This window comes from Anabrus simplex, chromosome 1 (genome assembly GCF_040414725.1).
Source record: "Anabrus simplex isolate iqAnaSimp1 chromosome 1, ASM4041472v1, whole genome shotgun sequence".
Classification (NCBI taxonomy): Eukaryota; Metazoa; Arthropoda; class Insecta; order Orthoptera; family Tettigoniidae; genus Anabrus; species Anabrus simplex.
The window spans coordinates 412,830,788-412,848,754 of NC_090265.1; the positions used below are offsets into that span (position 1 = coordinate 412,830,788).

The window sequence follows — 17,967 nt, forward strand, 5'->3', positions numbered from 1 at the left end:
ACTGGACTTCGACAAGGAGACGGACTTTCACCATTGTTATTTAATTGTGCATTGGAGAAGGTTATGCGTGAATGGAACAAGAAATGCCAACCAACTATCAAGATCGGTAGAAATATTAAACTCAACTGCCTTGCTTTTGCGGACGATTTAGCATTACTTGCAAATACAATAGAAGAGGCTAAATTTCAAATTGAACAACTAGAAATTATAGCTAAAAAAATGGGATTACAAATTTCATTTGAAAAAACAGAAATGATGCCAACTTTTAAAGTTGATTTACCAGTTATTCAGCTGAACAGTAATAAAGAGATTAAAATTGTTCAGAAATTCAAATATCTTGGGGAAATAATAACATGGAACACAAATGAAAAAGAAGCAATAGAACACAGAACAACTAAATTTAAACAAGCACAAAGACTTACCTGGCCAACCTATTAAAAAAAATCTCTTTCGATAAACGCTAAGCTGAAACACTATAATTCCATAGTTAAACCAGAGGCAACCTATGCTAGTGAAACTTTATTCAAATTAAATGTAAAATCTACAACAGACAAATTACAGAAAACTGAGAGAAGAATTCTTAGAACAATTATTAATAAAAAACACCAAGTTGATGGACAGTGGAGATTGTTGCCTAACAACATTGTCTATCGTGAATGTGAATCAATAATATCTACAATGCGTAAAAGAAGAATTTCCTTTTTCTGTCACATATCAAGATTAGCAGACACCAGGATATTGAAACAACTATTCGATTACTTTTTGAAGAATAAAATCAATAATAATTGGTTCAAAGAAGTTCAGGACGATTTGGAAGAATTGGGTATAACTCGGCAACAAATCAAAGACAGAAAAGAGAAGAGGATTTTGAAGAACAAAAGCATAAGTCTCAAACTAAAAGCAGTTGAACGGAAACAATATACTATATCGGACACACAAAGGGCTTCCAGGTCGGAGAGGATGAAAAAGTTCTGGGAGGAGAAGAAGAAGAAGAAGAAATTAACTCAAATGTATTGATTTCAGTGCTCCAATGTGGGCGTAAAATATGTAAATAAATAAATAATAAATAAATAAAATAAAACTAATTTATAAAAAGCCTTGAAGAGACTTGAAAGAAAATTAACATATGGTAAAAGACTAGTACAATCTTGGTTTTAAAAACTAAGCTATGAGTGACAAGTTTACATTTGGTGAAAGTATTTGCAATAGTGACTTTGGAAGACTACTATTATAAGTAAAATGAATAAACCAACAGTTTGTTATAGACAAGTGGTAAAATTGCTATAAAATGATGTTGACCAACTAGTGGTTAGAACTAGATAATAATGAGAATGACAATCAAAATCGTATTTTTTAAAACATGGTGTTGAATAAAATAATGTTGAAAGATGGTCAAGTGACCTTTAATTATTTGTTTACGTAAGACAGAAGTCAAAAGTCAATAGCATAGGGTGATGTGGTACACTTTGCATAAGAAGTACGAGGTTGTAATTGAAGGTTAATATACAACGTTGATATTGGACCTCTATGGACCATTTCATTTGATATGATGCTATAACGTTGGAAGACGTAGGTTTGTTGACATGCTGGTCTAAAAGGCAATGTGACAGTTGAATGTACCTAACATGTTGAATGTTGGATCAATTGACAATATTGTTTGGTGATAGATGTTGATTCTCATGGGGAATCTGAAGTATTTGTCCCGTATGAATAAATTTATACCAATATAAATGGTCCATTATTGGACATTATCAATTTTCCAGCTAACTCATTCCTGGTTGCCAGCGTTTCGCCCCCGTGTGCTAGGTTGGGCTCATCAGTTGGTACCCAGCACACCTACCAAGATGGCCCGTGCATTCCATGGAATCCACTGCGTAGGCTACTTGGAGCCACCAGCCGTACCAGTGCACTATGAGAGACTTTGTCTAATTACCAAAAATTGATGCCTGCTTGGTCATCAGATGATATAGATGTTGATTCCCATAGGGAATCTGAAATATTTGTCCCGAATTAGTAAATTTATAATATCAATATAAATGGTCTGTTATTGGACATCATAAATTTTCCAGCTTACTTATTGCTGGTTGCCAGCGTTTCGCCCTCGTGTGCTAGGTTGGGCTCATCAGTTGGTACCTAGCACACCTACCAAAATGCATGGTCAGTGCATACCGTGGAGGCCACTGCGTAGGCTACTTGGAGCCACCGGCAATGCCAATGCACTATGAGAGACTTTGTCTCATTACCAAAAATTGATGTCTGCTTGGTCATCAGATGATATAGATGTTGATTCCCATAGGGAATTCCCAATGGGACCGACAGTGTTCTTTGAGTTATGAATTATCCGTATTTCATATTGAAGAATATAAATAACATGTAAAACCGTACCTCTCATTTCTGGAAACGAAAGCTTCTTCGAATTGGGCGAGATTTTGAATTGTCGAGGTTCTGCTGTACTTGGTTGAGCACTGAGGACTTCAAAAGTGGTTCTAAATTACTGTGGAATGTGTTTATTAATGAAAGCTGTGGCTTGGTAGATCTCTGTGTACTTCGGGCCTGTGGTTGTCGTTTGATGTATTCAGAAGCAGTAAGTTTGGGACAGTGATATCTCCTCTGTATTAGACCATAGGTTATTGTGAAATTAGTGTGAAAAACATTTATATTCTTAAAAACATTTATGCTCTTTAGGCCTTTTCAATCGTGAAACTACCAGCGTTTCACCCCAGTGTAGAATGTTTTTGTGCTGCTGAGACCAGCTTTCAATATTCCTCTATTCTTAATTGTTTGCCTTTTGCTGACTTCATCATCTTGATTGTTTAACATTTATAATCTCTGTTAAAACAACGTTGACTGACTTAACTCATTGGGATATCTTGCCGCCTCCCTGGCGGTCACGTGCGCCATAACCATTCATACACAGAGGCCTGGCAGGCGGTCTAAGTAGAGGCAGCCATCTACAACTATTTCAAGGCTTCTGTCCATAGATGGCATTACATGCAGTATACTATTTGAAAGCTGAGAATTTGCTCTCTTTCTCTTGAAGTTAGAATGAATGTCGTAGATTGCATCACGCCGCAGGGTATTAGTCTCGAAGTAGAATGATTCCCCATGTGGTATTCATCAGAAATGGTTGGCCGAAGCAAACTGTATTACAGGTAATGAAACTGAACGTTTATTAGAGGTAGCGGGAGTGAGTGATATAGCTACAAAAAGTTACACAGGTTTGTTTACTAGTGGTGAAAGTGATAGCGTCACATGAAGTTCGACTGAAAGTGAGGATGAGTTTGAATGTGACAGTGATGATGAAGCCCAGCCTGCCCCCAAAAAGACAACGAATGCAAAGGAAGATGGCTGGAATTGGAGTAAAAGTGATAAACCATTCAAATACAGTTTCACAGGTCATTCTGGAATAAATCCAGCCCTAAACAGGAACCTGCTACCCAACTCCTCCCCGCTAGACATTTTTCAACACATGGTTCATGACTTTATGGGATGCATTGCTACTGAAACAAAACATTTTGCCGATCAGTATTTTTTTTTCAAAAAATTCGACCTCACCCAGTATGAGCTGATGGTTTCCCGTATTAGATGAAATCAAGGGTTATTTTGCTTTATGTGTTCTCATGGCTCAGTAAGGAAACCCAACTTACAATCATATTCGTCCATCTGAGAGTCTATACTCACTCTCTCTTTCTCCGAAGTCATGCCTCTCAAAAGTTGTAATCCTTTCTAAATTTCTACATTTCATTAACAATGAAACCCACATGGAAAATGTCAGGCTCAGAAAAGTTGCACCTATTGTAAATCGTTTGCAACAAAATTTCAGATATGTTTACTATCCAGAGCAGGATATAGCAGTAGATGAAAGTCTAGTAAAATTTAGGGGAAGATTGAGCTACATCCAATTCAGTCTGACAGTAGATACTGTCTAGGATTATCAATTTGTACAGGGGAAAAAAAAAAAAAAAAAAAAAAAAAAAAAAAAAAAAAAAAAAAAAAAAAAAAAACCAGCTCAAGCAGAAGCGTTTGGAATGTTGTTGAGTGAGGCTATAGTCATGCAACTTATGGAACGATATCTTGAGAAGGGACACTCAGTTTGTGTTGATAACTGGTGTAATTCATCCTCCTTGTTCTTAAATTTGTCTTCCAAAAATAAACAAATGCAGTAGGTACAGTGCTTGTCAATAGAAAAATATGCCACAAGAGTTCATGTCGGAGAAAATGGAAAAGGGGGACATGGTGGTAGTGTATTCACACAAGATGATGGCACTGAAATGGATGGACAAGAAAGCTGTCACTGTTCTGTCCACATGCATTCATAAGGAGGAAATGATAGGTACCAGAAAACAAGATTGAAAAACCAATACTGTAATCTCAAAGTCGAATGTAATAATTAGAGCCCGGAAGTTAGGCATTTATTTTTGTTTAAAATAGGCAAGCAAAAAGGCACTTGAAATACTGAAAATAGGCAGTACTGTAATTAAAATAGGCATTTATTAGGAGTGAAAGCAAAGAGGAATCTCATTCATTGTTAATGAAAATATGTATTTTAAATACTCATTCATGTTTTTATTATCAATTTATCACATAATTAGCATACTTACTCTTACTTTCCTTGGTTACAAGGAACAACAAGGGGCTTTTTCAAAGTATCACCTGTCATAGACGCTTGTCAGAAAGAATGTTTTTCATCATGGAAAAGGAACGTTCTACTTCCACTGAAGTGATTGGTGCAAATTTGAAACAAGCTCTTTCGGAAGGACACCTGCCAGTTAAAACAGAATTTTTACCTTTCAGAACATCACGAATGTTCTTCATTTTTTCAATGTCCACCTTAGCACTCAGAACACGTTTACACTTTTCACTAACACTGCTTCTTTTTCTCCTGGTGCTTGCAGCAGTTGATTTACTGCATCTTCGAAGATCACCATAGATGATACCAGCGAATCATCTCTTTTCTTCAACTTCAAGATTGCTTCTGGTATCACACTATAATGTGCTGTTATAAATGCCAGATCGTTGCTGAGCTCTTCATGGTCCAACAACTTTTTTACCTCGAACTGAAGCAACTTTGTTTACTGATACGGCATGAAGTACCTCACGTATCTTGTCCAAATTGTTGCTATAATGTATGACTGCTGAGATCCAGGTTCCCCATCTGGTGAGAACTGGCTTTGGAGGTAAAGTCGAGCTCCGGTGCCACGTCCTTGAAAACCCGGATTAGGGAGGGTGATTTTTGGAAGATTTTCTTGGTATTCGAAACTAACTTATCCATGTGAGAATACAATCTTCTTATCTCTTCAGCAATTCTGTGCAGTCCATGGGCTAGACATGTGAGGTGGAGCATTTTAGGAAAGAAAACTTTCAAGGCTGTAGCTGCTTTTTTCATGTAAGGTGCTGCATCTGTGGCAAAAAGGACATCATCATGCCGTATTCCATCCGGCCAGAGTAACATTAATGAATTTGTGAACAACTGTGCCACTGTGGAACCATTTGCTCTCTCCATCTCTTCTTTCATCAAAAGAAATACTGATGATAGGTCCATTTGCTTTGCTTCCATAGTTCCAATGATGACGTTGGCCATGTAACGTCCCATTGCATCCGTAGTTTCATCAATGGAAATCCAGATCTTTTCTGCAACTCTGCTTCAAATCCTCTGCAGGGTCTCTTCAAAGGAGATATTTAAATACGTTTTTCTTAATGTGGATTTTGATGGAACTCCTTCTTTAGTGTACTTCTGCAGAAACGTCCTGAGGGATTGATTTTCCAGTTTCCAGAACGGAATTCCGGAGTCCAAGAAAGCTTTACATAGATCCAGGGAAAACTGAGATTGCCTGCTGGATATTGTGACTGCTGTTACATTGATCTTAGGGCCAACAATATTTAACTTAGACTTGTGTTTCGTTGTTGCGAAATGTTGAGTTATAAAGTACTTTTTTTGTGATTAATAGATTTTCACAGATTTTGCAAAAGAGTATAGCTCCATCAGTAGAAAGTGTATCCGAACCGAATTCGCGAACATAGCCATGTAATTTACCACGCAACGATGAAAATTTCGGCATGATAAATCAGTCAGCACGAATACCCGAGTTGCCTTTAACAAGTTCAACAGTAGACCAACAGCTTCTTTTTATGTTTGACCTGTTCAACAGAAGTGATTTCCTCCCTTCCTCTGCATTATCGTTTCGAAATTGGGAATACCAGGTAATTACGCATTGTCACAGCAAAAGGGGTGTGAGGAAGGAGAAGAGACGTACTTCCCTCATCCTCTCTCTTTCCTGGTATTCATTATGCTTGTGCATTCCTTTCACTAATGAAGGCTCTGCTATTTACAGGGATTAAATGGATGGGTTGAGAAAATAAGCTTTTGAATGCCTGAAAACGAATAAACGATTTACAGGGAACAATATTCTAAATAGATATTTGTGACGGCAATATGTAATTTAATTTGTACAACCTTTTTTGTCTTCAATGTACGGAAAGTCATTGTGTGCTTAAAAATGTGTAAATTGCAGAAAAAATTGCATAACGATCAAAAAATGCAAAAAAAGGCTTTAAATCTTAAAATAGCCAACGGAAGCCAAAATATGCACAAAAAAAGGGCAAAATAAAAATTGTCTCTACACTTCCTAAATATACGAGAACATATTTATCTCTATCTGATTCTTCAATATATCCAGTCAGATAAAAAAGGCATTTTGCCTAACTTCCAGGCTCTAGTAATGCATGAATGCAACTGCATGAATGGCATAGATAAACAGGATCAGCAGCTGTCATCTTTCCCAGTATGCGTAGGTATGCTAAGGGATATAAGAAATTATTTCATCTAATGGATATTGCAATATTAAACAGCTAGGCAGTCCAGAGAAAGAAACAGCACTTTGCAGAATTATAGTCCTCCTAGTAGAACAAATCCTTGAGAGCATTGTGCTTCCTGACTGTCCGAAACGGGGCAGACTACAAAAGAGCATTTCACCGTTAGGCTCCAGGCAGCTCAGTAAGTACTCTTTGCAAGTTTTATACCCTCAAAAAAAAAAAAAGACTCCATGCCATGACTGTGGTGTATGCAAGGCTGGCAAGGAAGAAGGTGCAACGATATACGAGTGTGAAAAGTGTTTGGTGGATTTGCATTTCCCGGTCTTTTAAAGTGTTTATTAGTTTGCAGTTCATCATCGCATCAAACACAGGTATGATGAAAATTTCAGCACGATGCAGATTACATTTATAAAACTAGTCACAAATGTGTTACCGACTTAGTGTCAACTGTGTCAACTTAGCCAGTGCACAGGCATGATATGAAGTAAACACAGAGCTGTTATTTCATATTGCACATCATCACCAGACGACGGTTGATTCCTACTCAGTAGTCTAGCTGGTATTGAATCATTTTGATCCACATTTGTGAAATCATAATATTTTAAAGTTTTTATGTTGAATGGAACAACAATTTTACTGAATCAACTGACTGAAATGAATTTTAAGAACAGAAGAAACTTTTTATTTACATCTTCGTCATGTTACATAGAAGTGTTCTAACTTCATTACGTTTTATCTAGCGACTTCTTCATCTGATGACGATTCAACATGTACTTTTTAATTAGTAAATATCATGTATCATATGAGTGAAATTTATCCATGTTTTGTAACTATTAGTATATTGATTTTAAGTTTATTGTTAACAGCTGAAGACAGCGTAATGTGGCCGAAGCATGTCCTGTATTTTAATAAGATGCTTTTACAACTTTGAAATAGTAAATAACTTATAAGTATTGACTTATAATAATTTTTCAATTTATATAACATAATTGTCAATACGGATCCAAAATGAAATTTATTTCATGCCTCAAGAAATATTCAAAGATTACTCTTAATCAAGTGAATTTCATCATTATCAGAATATAAAACTTACCTCTATCTTATATTGCAAAGGATCTTTTTAAAATACAATATTGACTTACATGTTCATGAAGGAATATTACAAAAATGTGAAGATATTTTCCTTTCAAAAAAATTATTTTTGCTATAGTGAGTTTAAGAAGAACCTATTTAGTTATGCAGTATTTGGCTCAGACTAGTATTAATTTTCATATTAACTTTAGTATGTTATTTACAATTATGCACCTGATCTATATATCAACAAAAAATATTTTCTTGTTTAAAGGTTATCCAAGGGGCCATACAAGCTGGTTTGCTGAAACGATTAACGAACGATAAAGTTGTGAGCATGTGTGACGAGTTCTTCTTAGGAGGACCCCTGAATTTAAGAGGATTTGAAACGAGAGGTGTGGGGCCACATAGTGATGGCTGTGCACTTGGTGCAGATGTAAGTATATTTCATCACATCATTGTATTGAAATACAAGTGTATAAACATACGGACTGTGGCACGACATAACGTGGTACGGGTCCTTTTCAAGCAAGTGTACATAACACACAACACAATGAGGAGCAGTTCACATTTAACAATATGACACTGTCAGAAGCAACTTTTACAGTAATTCTCTGGATCAGTGGTAGATTGCCAGCTTCCCAAGATTGCGGATTCAAACCCAGCAGAAGCAGTCTCAGATTTCTGAAGGGCAGAATGGGTCCATTCAACACTCCATATCTACAATGTTGGCATGTATAAGGTCACCAATGACACATTCGGTGTTTACCCAACAGAATTAATTAAAACTCTGCCATAGATTGCCAACAGAAATCTGGTTTATTCTTCTAACTGATAGATAAACTGGAACGTCTAAATTGACACACGGGCAGCATAAATGGCGTCAAATTAAAGTGCTATTAATATTATCTGAGGCATTGTTGTTGTTGTTGTTGTTATTATTATTATTATTATTATTATTATTATTATTATTATTATTATTATTATTATTATTGTTATTATTATTAAAGTTCCTGCACTTAGCAATAATGCCAGTGAGAGATGATAATTTTGTGTCACAGCAATGACACTGTAGACTGGGCCAGCAGCAAGCAAAACAGTAGCGCCAGCAAATTGTTGAAACTTGTGATGAGGAAGTTCCTAGAAGCTGGAAACTCGTTAAGAGTGGGTGAGATGCCCAGAATGATCTGGAAGTGGAAAGTACTATACTTCCATAAAGAGCGCAGCTAGCATACGCTTATCAGTCTGCAGTGCATCAATATTGACTTACATGGAGGTAATCCATACGAGACAGTCACAAATCTGTGATGAGTCATTTATTTCTGTGAGTTGGCTACACAGAGTGTGCGAGACTTGGTATTACCGTATATACGTTAATACTCCGCGCCATCAAATAACATGTACATTCTAATTTTAGGATAACATTTTTTAAAAAGAAAGAAAATTGGGTTTAATTTGTTTTATTTACAAGAAATTAATCCTACATAATGATGTACTGCAAGACTGAATGAAATATGTGGTACTTTACCTATAGTAGCAAAAAAATAAATGCAATTTACAATTTTTATCAATGTGTGCAATAAAATTTTAAAGTCATTCATTGTATGCTCCTTTAGTTCTATTGATCATTACTTTCTTCATCATCATCATCATCGTCATCATCACTAGTGGAAGAATCATATTTGTTATTGCTATCTTCCCTCTGAACTTGCCAACATCATTTCCCACACCTAAATAGATCTCAAAGTGGCCAACAACCCTCAGAAAGTGCTAATTCGTGGACAAATTTCAGTACCAGCTGTATCCACCCATGATTTTTTGCTTACTCACTTCACATTCCAAAATACAAACTTAGATATATAACTTATAGGAATATGAAAGATATTGACATGAATCAAGGTACATTGTCTACAATCTTCCGTAAAATGACATTTTACATCTGAAAGACATTGATGCAAAAATAAATGTTTAATTCATTAATACATAGTCTATAAAACAAACATGCACCCAAATGACAAATCAGAATATCCCGAAGAACTAATCCATGGCTAACATCTGAAGTTAAAAATTTAATGTAGCAATGTAATACTCTCTTGCGACACTACAAACGTACCCACAACCCAAGTGACTATGAAAATTGTAGAATAATTGGGAATAAAATGAAACAAATCATACACAATCTTAAATTTAAATATGTTCATGAATCAGCAAATAACCTAGATATGGATAGTGCCTGGAGGTATCTCTGAGTCATGGGCATAGGCAAAACACGGGAACAGCTTCTGGTACCGGACCTTCCACTCTACATTTTAAATGCATATTTAACAGTAGTAGTCTAATCCAATTAATAGACCACATATAGATAATGACGCATCACTTCGTCTCATAGAGGTTGAAGCACAGTATAAAAACCACACTATCCCTCCATTGACTTTAAATGCATCTGTAATTCCATTTAATAAAATAGTGGGGAACCTTGCTATGACTCTGACTGAGACTCTTGACCAATCTGCAAATGTAATTAAAACTTGCGGAAAGATGTAAGTAATGCTACACCCACTCAAACAGCATAAGGACATTTTGACATGACGTAAGGATGAAACTTTGCCTTTCATACCCTTAACACTAATGAAGTTAAGGAAGCCTTGTATTTTATTAAATCCAAAGCAAGTGATGTTCCTATAACTATAATACATAATATTATTGGCGCTATTTTACCTATTCTCACCAATATTTTTTGTTATTGTCTCAAGAACGGCACATTACTGACAATTTGGAAGTGCACTAATGTAATTCCATTCCTTAAGAGCCCAATTTCAAAACTCGTATCTTATTCCCATCCTATTTCCATTCTCCCTACTCTTTTCAAAGGGTTAGAACAGTTGGTACATGCTCAAATACTGGAGTATAATGAGTGGCACGCTCACTCTCTTCTGGAATCGCTACAATCTGGTTTTGAGAAGGCCCATAGCACAGCAACAGTCTTACTCAAAGTGACTGAGGACATCAGACAAGCAATGCAGGAAAGACAAGTGACAATCCTCACACTCCTTGACTTCAGGAGTGCTTTTGATGCAATAAATATCCAGACATTGTTGAAAAACTTCATTTTTTAAAAAATTATTTTTATGGTGAGGCTTTAAACATATACGTAACGTGGCATGGAGAGCCGCTGCGTCTGCCGTGCCAACGTACAGTCACACGAAGTAGGGCAAGCTAGCCAACTCCAACCGCATGCTCATCACCAGGGAAGGCCTACCCTCTCCCTACTCCCGTCACCAGGAAGAGGACAGCCGCTTGCGGATTGGTCAGCGCCCCCGCCGCTGCTATCTGGATCATCCTGCTCGCTCATTGGAGGCCTCCGGCGTTGTGGAAGTATCTGAACGCGCGCGGAGAGTATTCGCCTTCAGAAAGACTCTCGGAGGTGTATCCCTTCTGGAAGCATCTAGATGCCATGGGCCCAGGTATTTAAGTCAGGCGCGACCTGCAAGTTAGTTGAGTTAGTTGCAGTAGTTCAGCTGGTGTGAGTTAGCAAAGAGTGCAGTCAGTGACAGCCTGGGCTGAGGTGTCAGTCTGGTGGAGCCGAGGACTCATTCCTGTTTCCCTGACGTCGTGTGTATGAGTCTCTTGGGACCGGCTGCTGTAGGAGTGTGACTGAGCGGCTGAGTGAGTGTAGTGTAAGTGATCAAAGAATCTCTGTGTGTATGTGTTTTTCACTGTAGATGAAACATGAGAAACTAAGAGAGAGAGCGCAAACCGTGTAAATGGTGCATATCCTGTGTACTTGTGTAAGTTATAAGCTCGACAATCGTGTGTGTGTAAATGTGTAGTTTTAGTGCTTAGTTAATAAATCTTAGAATTAGGACACTACCAGGTTCTATCTTATTTACTTACCCCGCCGACACTAACAATAATTACATTTATCAAAAGGGGAATAGCAGCCTTTTTGGAAGTTGCAAGGACAGCAGTCTGGATGATTGACTGAGATGTCCTTATAATAATATTCAGCATGATTTAGCTATGGTGATAGTGCTTCATGGCTGAAAGCAATGGGAAACTTCAGCCATAACTCAGTCCCAAGGACATACTGTACAGATCTCTCTGTATCAATGATGAAATGACAATGGTATCCTCCCAAGTAAAATATTTCAGAGGTAATGTACTCCCCCATTCGGATCTCTAGGAGGGACTACACGAGATGGACCAATCATCAGGAAGATCGATACTGACATTCTGCAATTCAGAACATGGAATGTTAAATGTTTGAATTTTTGTAGTCGGTTAGATAATCTGAAAAGGGAAATGAATAGACTAACATTAGATGCAGTTGGTATAAGTGAAGTGCGTTGGCAGGAAGAGCAGCAATTTTGGTCAGTGACTACAAAATTATCAACATCAAATCAAACAGGGGAAATGCAGGAGTTGGTTTAATAATGAATTAAAAATTAGGGCAGTGGGTAAGCTTCTATGACCAGCATAGTGAAAGGATTATTGTTGTCAAGATAGACGCCAAACCAATGGCCGCCACAATAGTAGAGCTCTATATGCCTACTAGTTCAGCGCATAAAGAAATCAAAAGAATATATAAAGAGATAGAAGGTTTAATACAACATGTAAAAGGTGATGAGAATCTAATTGTGATGGGAGACTGGAAGACAGTGGTAGGCCAAGGAGAAAAGGTAATACAGTAGGAGAAACCAGACTTAGACAAGAAAATGAAAGAGAAAGTTGGCTGGCTGTATTCTGTGCCGATCACAATTTAGTCCTTGGTAATATTTGGTTCAAACACCAGAAATGACGGCTATATCCATGGACGAGACCTGGAGACATTGGAAAGTATCAAATAAACTTCATTATGGTTAGGCAGAGATTCAGAAACAAGGTGTTGGATTGCAAGGTTTTCCCACGAGCAGATGTGTACTCTGACCACAACTTCTCGGTCTTGAAATGGAAATGTCATCTGAATTTGAAAAAATTGAAGAAAGGAAGGCATATGAGGAGATGGGATCCAGAAAAGTTAAAAGAAAAGAGTGTGAGGGATTGTTTCAAGGGACTTGTTGCACAAGGACTAAATGAAAAGGCTGAAGGAAACACTATAGATTAACCCTCAACCCGAAAGATCGGTCTGTCAGGCCACTAGATAATTTTATTGCTACGATATTGGCAACAGTGGTAAATGTTTTACATTGTCCTTCGAGCTATGTGTTCTTTGACCTTTCGTCTAATAAGCTAGAGCGTGTTTGTTGTCTCAAAACTGTTTAGTGCATTGTTATCGGGGTTATTTGTCAAGTATGTCACTGTTCCGTGCTAAACTTGTCAGTCTTACAGACCGGTATGTCGTATAACGTAGTATTTATCAAATACAACATAGCTGTAAGTTCTGTTTGAGGGAGATTACTCTTAGGTAATTGTACTTATTATATTCCACAGACATGAAAGATGTTTCTCGCCGTATTGCAATGGCAACGAGGCCAACTGATGTTAATTTTCGCACAAGATTGGGAGAATGGTTGGAAGACGATAATGATGAGGTGGAAGATTTGGAGATTGATGATTCTGACCAAGATCCAAATTTCATCATCAGCAATACAGGTGAGAGTGTAACATCTGATTCAGACACCGAGGTGTTGGAAGAAGAAATGCTGAACCCTGACGAAGCCAGCCGTGGAGATGAAAATATAACAACCACAACCGTTTTACCTGACACTGCTACAACCAATGATGTATATCTAGGTAAAAATAAATTTGTTTGGTACAGCCAGCCGCAAACTCAATCTAGAGAAACACCTGCACACAATATTATTCAAGGTCTGCCTAGTCTTACTGTCTCTGCTAAAGCCTGGCGTAATAAAGCAGCTCCTACAGATATCTGCAACCTTCTTTTGGATGATTATATGATTAATAGAAATTTTTTTGCAATTGCCAAACGTTGATAGTTCTGGGAGAAAATGTTTGCGTCGACGAGATGCTTATACCATTCAGGGGTAGATGTCCATTTAATGTATACATGCCGAAGAAACCAGGAAAATATGGAATAAAGGTAGTATGCTTAACAGATGCTAAGTGTTCGTACCTGTATAATGCCTGTATTTATGCAGGTAAAGATTCTGATGGGATAGGTCTTACAGGTGAAGAACGTAAAGTAGGAAAGACAACGCAGTCCATTTTGAGAGTTACAAAGCTTGTGCAGAAAAGCAATCATAATATAACAGGAGACAATTGGTTTTCATCTGTGGAATTGGCAAAGGTTTTAAAAAATTGGGGACTATCACACGTGGGAACTGTGAGGAAAAACAAAGAGAGATTCGTAAGGAATTCCAGCCATCACCTTCAAGAAAGGTTAATTCCGCTATGTATGGATTTACTAAGGACTTGATACTGTTGTCTGTTGTTCCAAAGAATAGAGCTGTAATCTTTATTTCATCAGTGCATCACAGCAGATGTGAAGATGAAAATGGAATGCAAAAATTCAACAGTTACTACAATGCAACTAAATCTGGTGTGGATACACTTGACATGAAGTGCGCAAATTATTCATCTAACAAAAGAACCCGGCGATGGCCCATGGCAGTATTATTTTCTTTGTTCAATATAGCCATGGTCAATATCTATATTCTATACTTGTGCTACTCAGGGAACAAAATTGTGAAGAGGTTTGACTTTGTTCATGAACTTGGGATGGAAATGGTGAAACCTCATCTTGCCGAACGAGTTTCCATACCAATCTTCCCACTTAAATTGAGGAACAGTATTCAAGAAGTCCTTATCCTTAAAGATGACCTGCCTATTGCAGAAGGCACGATGACAGACTTAGGAGAGGAAGACTTGCAGCACGTGTCCATACCAGAAGATGAGGAAAACGGCGTACAAGTGCATTCGATGTGCAAAAGCAATATTTTTGGAATGTTCCTTCAAAATCTGCCGATCTTGTTCATAAGATCTAGGTAACTGTTGTCAGTTACAGTGCTAATTGTGTTGGAGTGAAAGGATAATATCACCATAAAAATAATTTGTAAAATAACACTGTACTTTTCCAGTAATCTTGAGCTTGAAGTTTGCAATTGTGACCATTTTCTTTATCTGTTAATACCCTTAGAGTGTACTAATTTATTGTAAATTGTGCTTTTTATGGTTTATAATATAGTATCATCAACTAAACATACCTGGATTTTACGTGGTGTCAGTAGTTAAATAAGCCCGGTCTCCGAGACCAGTCTTACTCTAAGTGTTATTTAGAGATGTCTTTCGAGTGGAGGGTTAAGAACGGACAGGTGTGAAGAATAAGATCAGCAGGGCTGCAGAAGAAAGATTAGAAAAAAAAGGAAATATCATGTAAGAATCAGTGGATAACTAAGGAGATAGATACTGAACTTGATTGGTGAAGAGTGAAAGTACAAGAATGCAAAACATGAGGAGGGCAGGAAAGAATACAAGTGATTAAAGACAGAAAGTGTGGGTTATGTAATGAAGAATGGCTGAAAATAAATGCTAAGATGTTTATTCTGGTGAAGGAAACTTATTGTTCACATGAATGGTTTACCGATGAAAAGGATGAAATATTAGGGATAAAATTAGTTTGTGATAATATGAAGGAGGTAGGAATTTATAGGAATATACAGGCCTGGAAGAGAGGAGAGACATGGAAATATTTGAGAAAATAATGGATTATACTCATAAAAACAATGATAATGATATGGTAATAATTGGGGAGATATAAATTTGCCTGAAGTTGAATGGAATGGAGCTGAAGTGAAGTCCATGAACAGAAACTGGCAAATAAGTTAATTTGGGAGGGAGGATTTACACAAGTAGTACAAGAACCGACAACCGACTCATCTCAATAACTTACTAGATGTATTCTTGGTTAAACCATGGGAAATAGTTGATAAAACTGAGGTAATTGAAGGAATAGGAGACCATAAGGCTGTAATAATGGATGTAGGACTCGTACCAAAAAGGCTTAATAAGAGGGTTACACAAGACAAGAAATTGTACAGAAAAACTAAAGTTGATGAATTTGGGACTTACCTTAAATCACATTTCAGTTGTTGGATAAGTGAAGGGAGTAATGTGGATACACTTTGGGCTAAATTTAAAGGAATCATTTGGGAAGGAGAGAAGAGATTTGTACCTGTTAAGAAGGGTAAAATGACCTCAGACCCTGTTTATTATACAAGGGAAATAAGAAAATTAAAAAGAAAATGTAGAATAGTAAACAAGAAAATCAAAGAGGGTAGGGAGAGTAGAGAAACTAGAAAACAGCTAATGAGGAAACTGAATAGAGTGAAAAAGGAAGCAAAACAGAATTATATGAATGGCATACTTCAAGAGGGTAATGGCCACAAAGGGAAATGGAAAAAGCTGTATTCATATATCAGGAATCAAAAAGGAAAAATAAATCCAAATTCCTACAATGGTGGGAAGAGGGGGGTGAACACTATTTAACAGATACTGAAAAAGCAAACCTATTTAGTAGGGGATTCAGTAGATGATTGTCAGGAGTTGGAAACCGAAACAGAAGATAGAGAGGGAGAGACACAGAGGGAAACAAGAAGCTTCTCATTCACAAATGAAGATATTTTCAGAGAAATTCAACTGCTTCAGCAAGGAAAAGCAGCAGGAAGTGATCAAATTACTGGGGAGGTATTAAAGACAATGGGGTGGTACATAGTGTCTTATTTAAAATTTCTCTTTGACTATGTCATAAATAATAGTGTAATACCAAAGGAATGGAAGGAATCTATAATAATACCAATTTATAAAGGAAAGGGTGATAAGAGGAAACCAGAGAACTACAGACCAATCAGCCTGACCAGTATAGTTTGTAAAATACTGGAGAGTTTAATATCAAAGTACATCAGAGGGATATGTGATGATAAAAATTGATTCATGAGGAGCCAGTATGGATTTAGAAAGAAATTTTCTTGTGAGGCACAACTGGTGGGATTTCAGCAGGACATATCAGATTAATTGGATTCAGGATGTCAGTTAGATTGCATAGCCATAGATCTTTCCAAAGCCTTTGATAGAGTGGAACATGGAATATTATTAAAGAAATTGGAGGAAATAGGATTGGATGTAAGGGTTACGCGTTGGATAAAAACATTTCTAAATTCAAGGGTTCAGAAAGTCAAAGTAGGAAATGATGTATCGCAGGAAGAGAAAGTTTGGAAGGGAATTGCACAGGGTAGTATAATCGGTCCGTTACTTTTCTTAATATATGCAAATGATTTAGGGAACAATATAACAACAAAAATAAGATTGTATGCAGATGACATAATTGTTTATAGGGAAATAAATAACATTGAGGATTGTTCAGAATTACAAAGGGACCTTGAAAGTATCCAACAATGGGTTGAAGAAAATAATATGAAGGTTAATGGAGGCAAATCAACTGTTACAACTTTTACAAACAGGAGCTTTAAAACTGAATTTGAATATGCTTTGGATGAGGTAGTTATCCCAAAAGATGACGAGTGCAAATACAGTAAAACCTCGTTAATTCAAAGTCGTTGGGACTCAAAAATCGGACTTCGAATTACGTGATTTCGAATTAACCGCCAATTCGCAATTCAGAAGTACCAAGCCTTGCCGCGTAACAAAATATTCTAAGGCCCGTTACTGCATGCAGTTAACCTTGATTCACAGTTTATACCTTTCAAATGCCATGAAAAAAGAACTATTTCCAAAATGTATCCAAGAAGGTGCATTTACAGTATTCAAATAATGCAGTGAGATATCTCACTGGTAAACATAACCTCACGCAATGAAAGAAAGAAAAAAAAGCGTGATTCAAAGACGAGGAGAAATCTATGCTGGCTCCCATGTGCAAGTGCTTTATTAATTGGATTTCTATACTGTATGCATTTTAGATGCCTTGTATTTACACAAAAAGTACCCGATGCCCTTAAAATAGAACTTTCCTATGACTCTATACTTGTAAGATTTCCCGCCATGTCACTTCTCTCGTACTTCAGAAATGTAAACACTTGCCGCGTCACAAAGTATTCTAAAACCCATTAATACATGCAATCACCTCGATTCACAGTTTAAACCTTTCAAATACCATGGAAAAAACTATTT

At 37.0% G+C, this 17,967-nt stretch overlaps 1 protein-coding gene across 2 annotated transcripts in view; it reads left to right on the top strand.

Annotated features, from left to right (window-relative positions):
- The window catches only part of LOC136856868 (sorting and assembly machinery component 50 homolog A), a 165,942-nt gene that overhangs the window by 52,081 nt on the left and 95,894 nt on the right, over positions 1-17,967 (top strand). For both annotated transcript variants that reach the window (XM_067135072.2, XM_067135071.2), the window contains exon 8: positions 8,159-8,320. In XM_067135072.2, the coding sequence (XP_066991173.1) occupies positions 8,159-8,320 (162 nt within the window). The remainder of the gene's footprint in view (positions 1-8,158; positions 8,321-17,967) is intronic.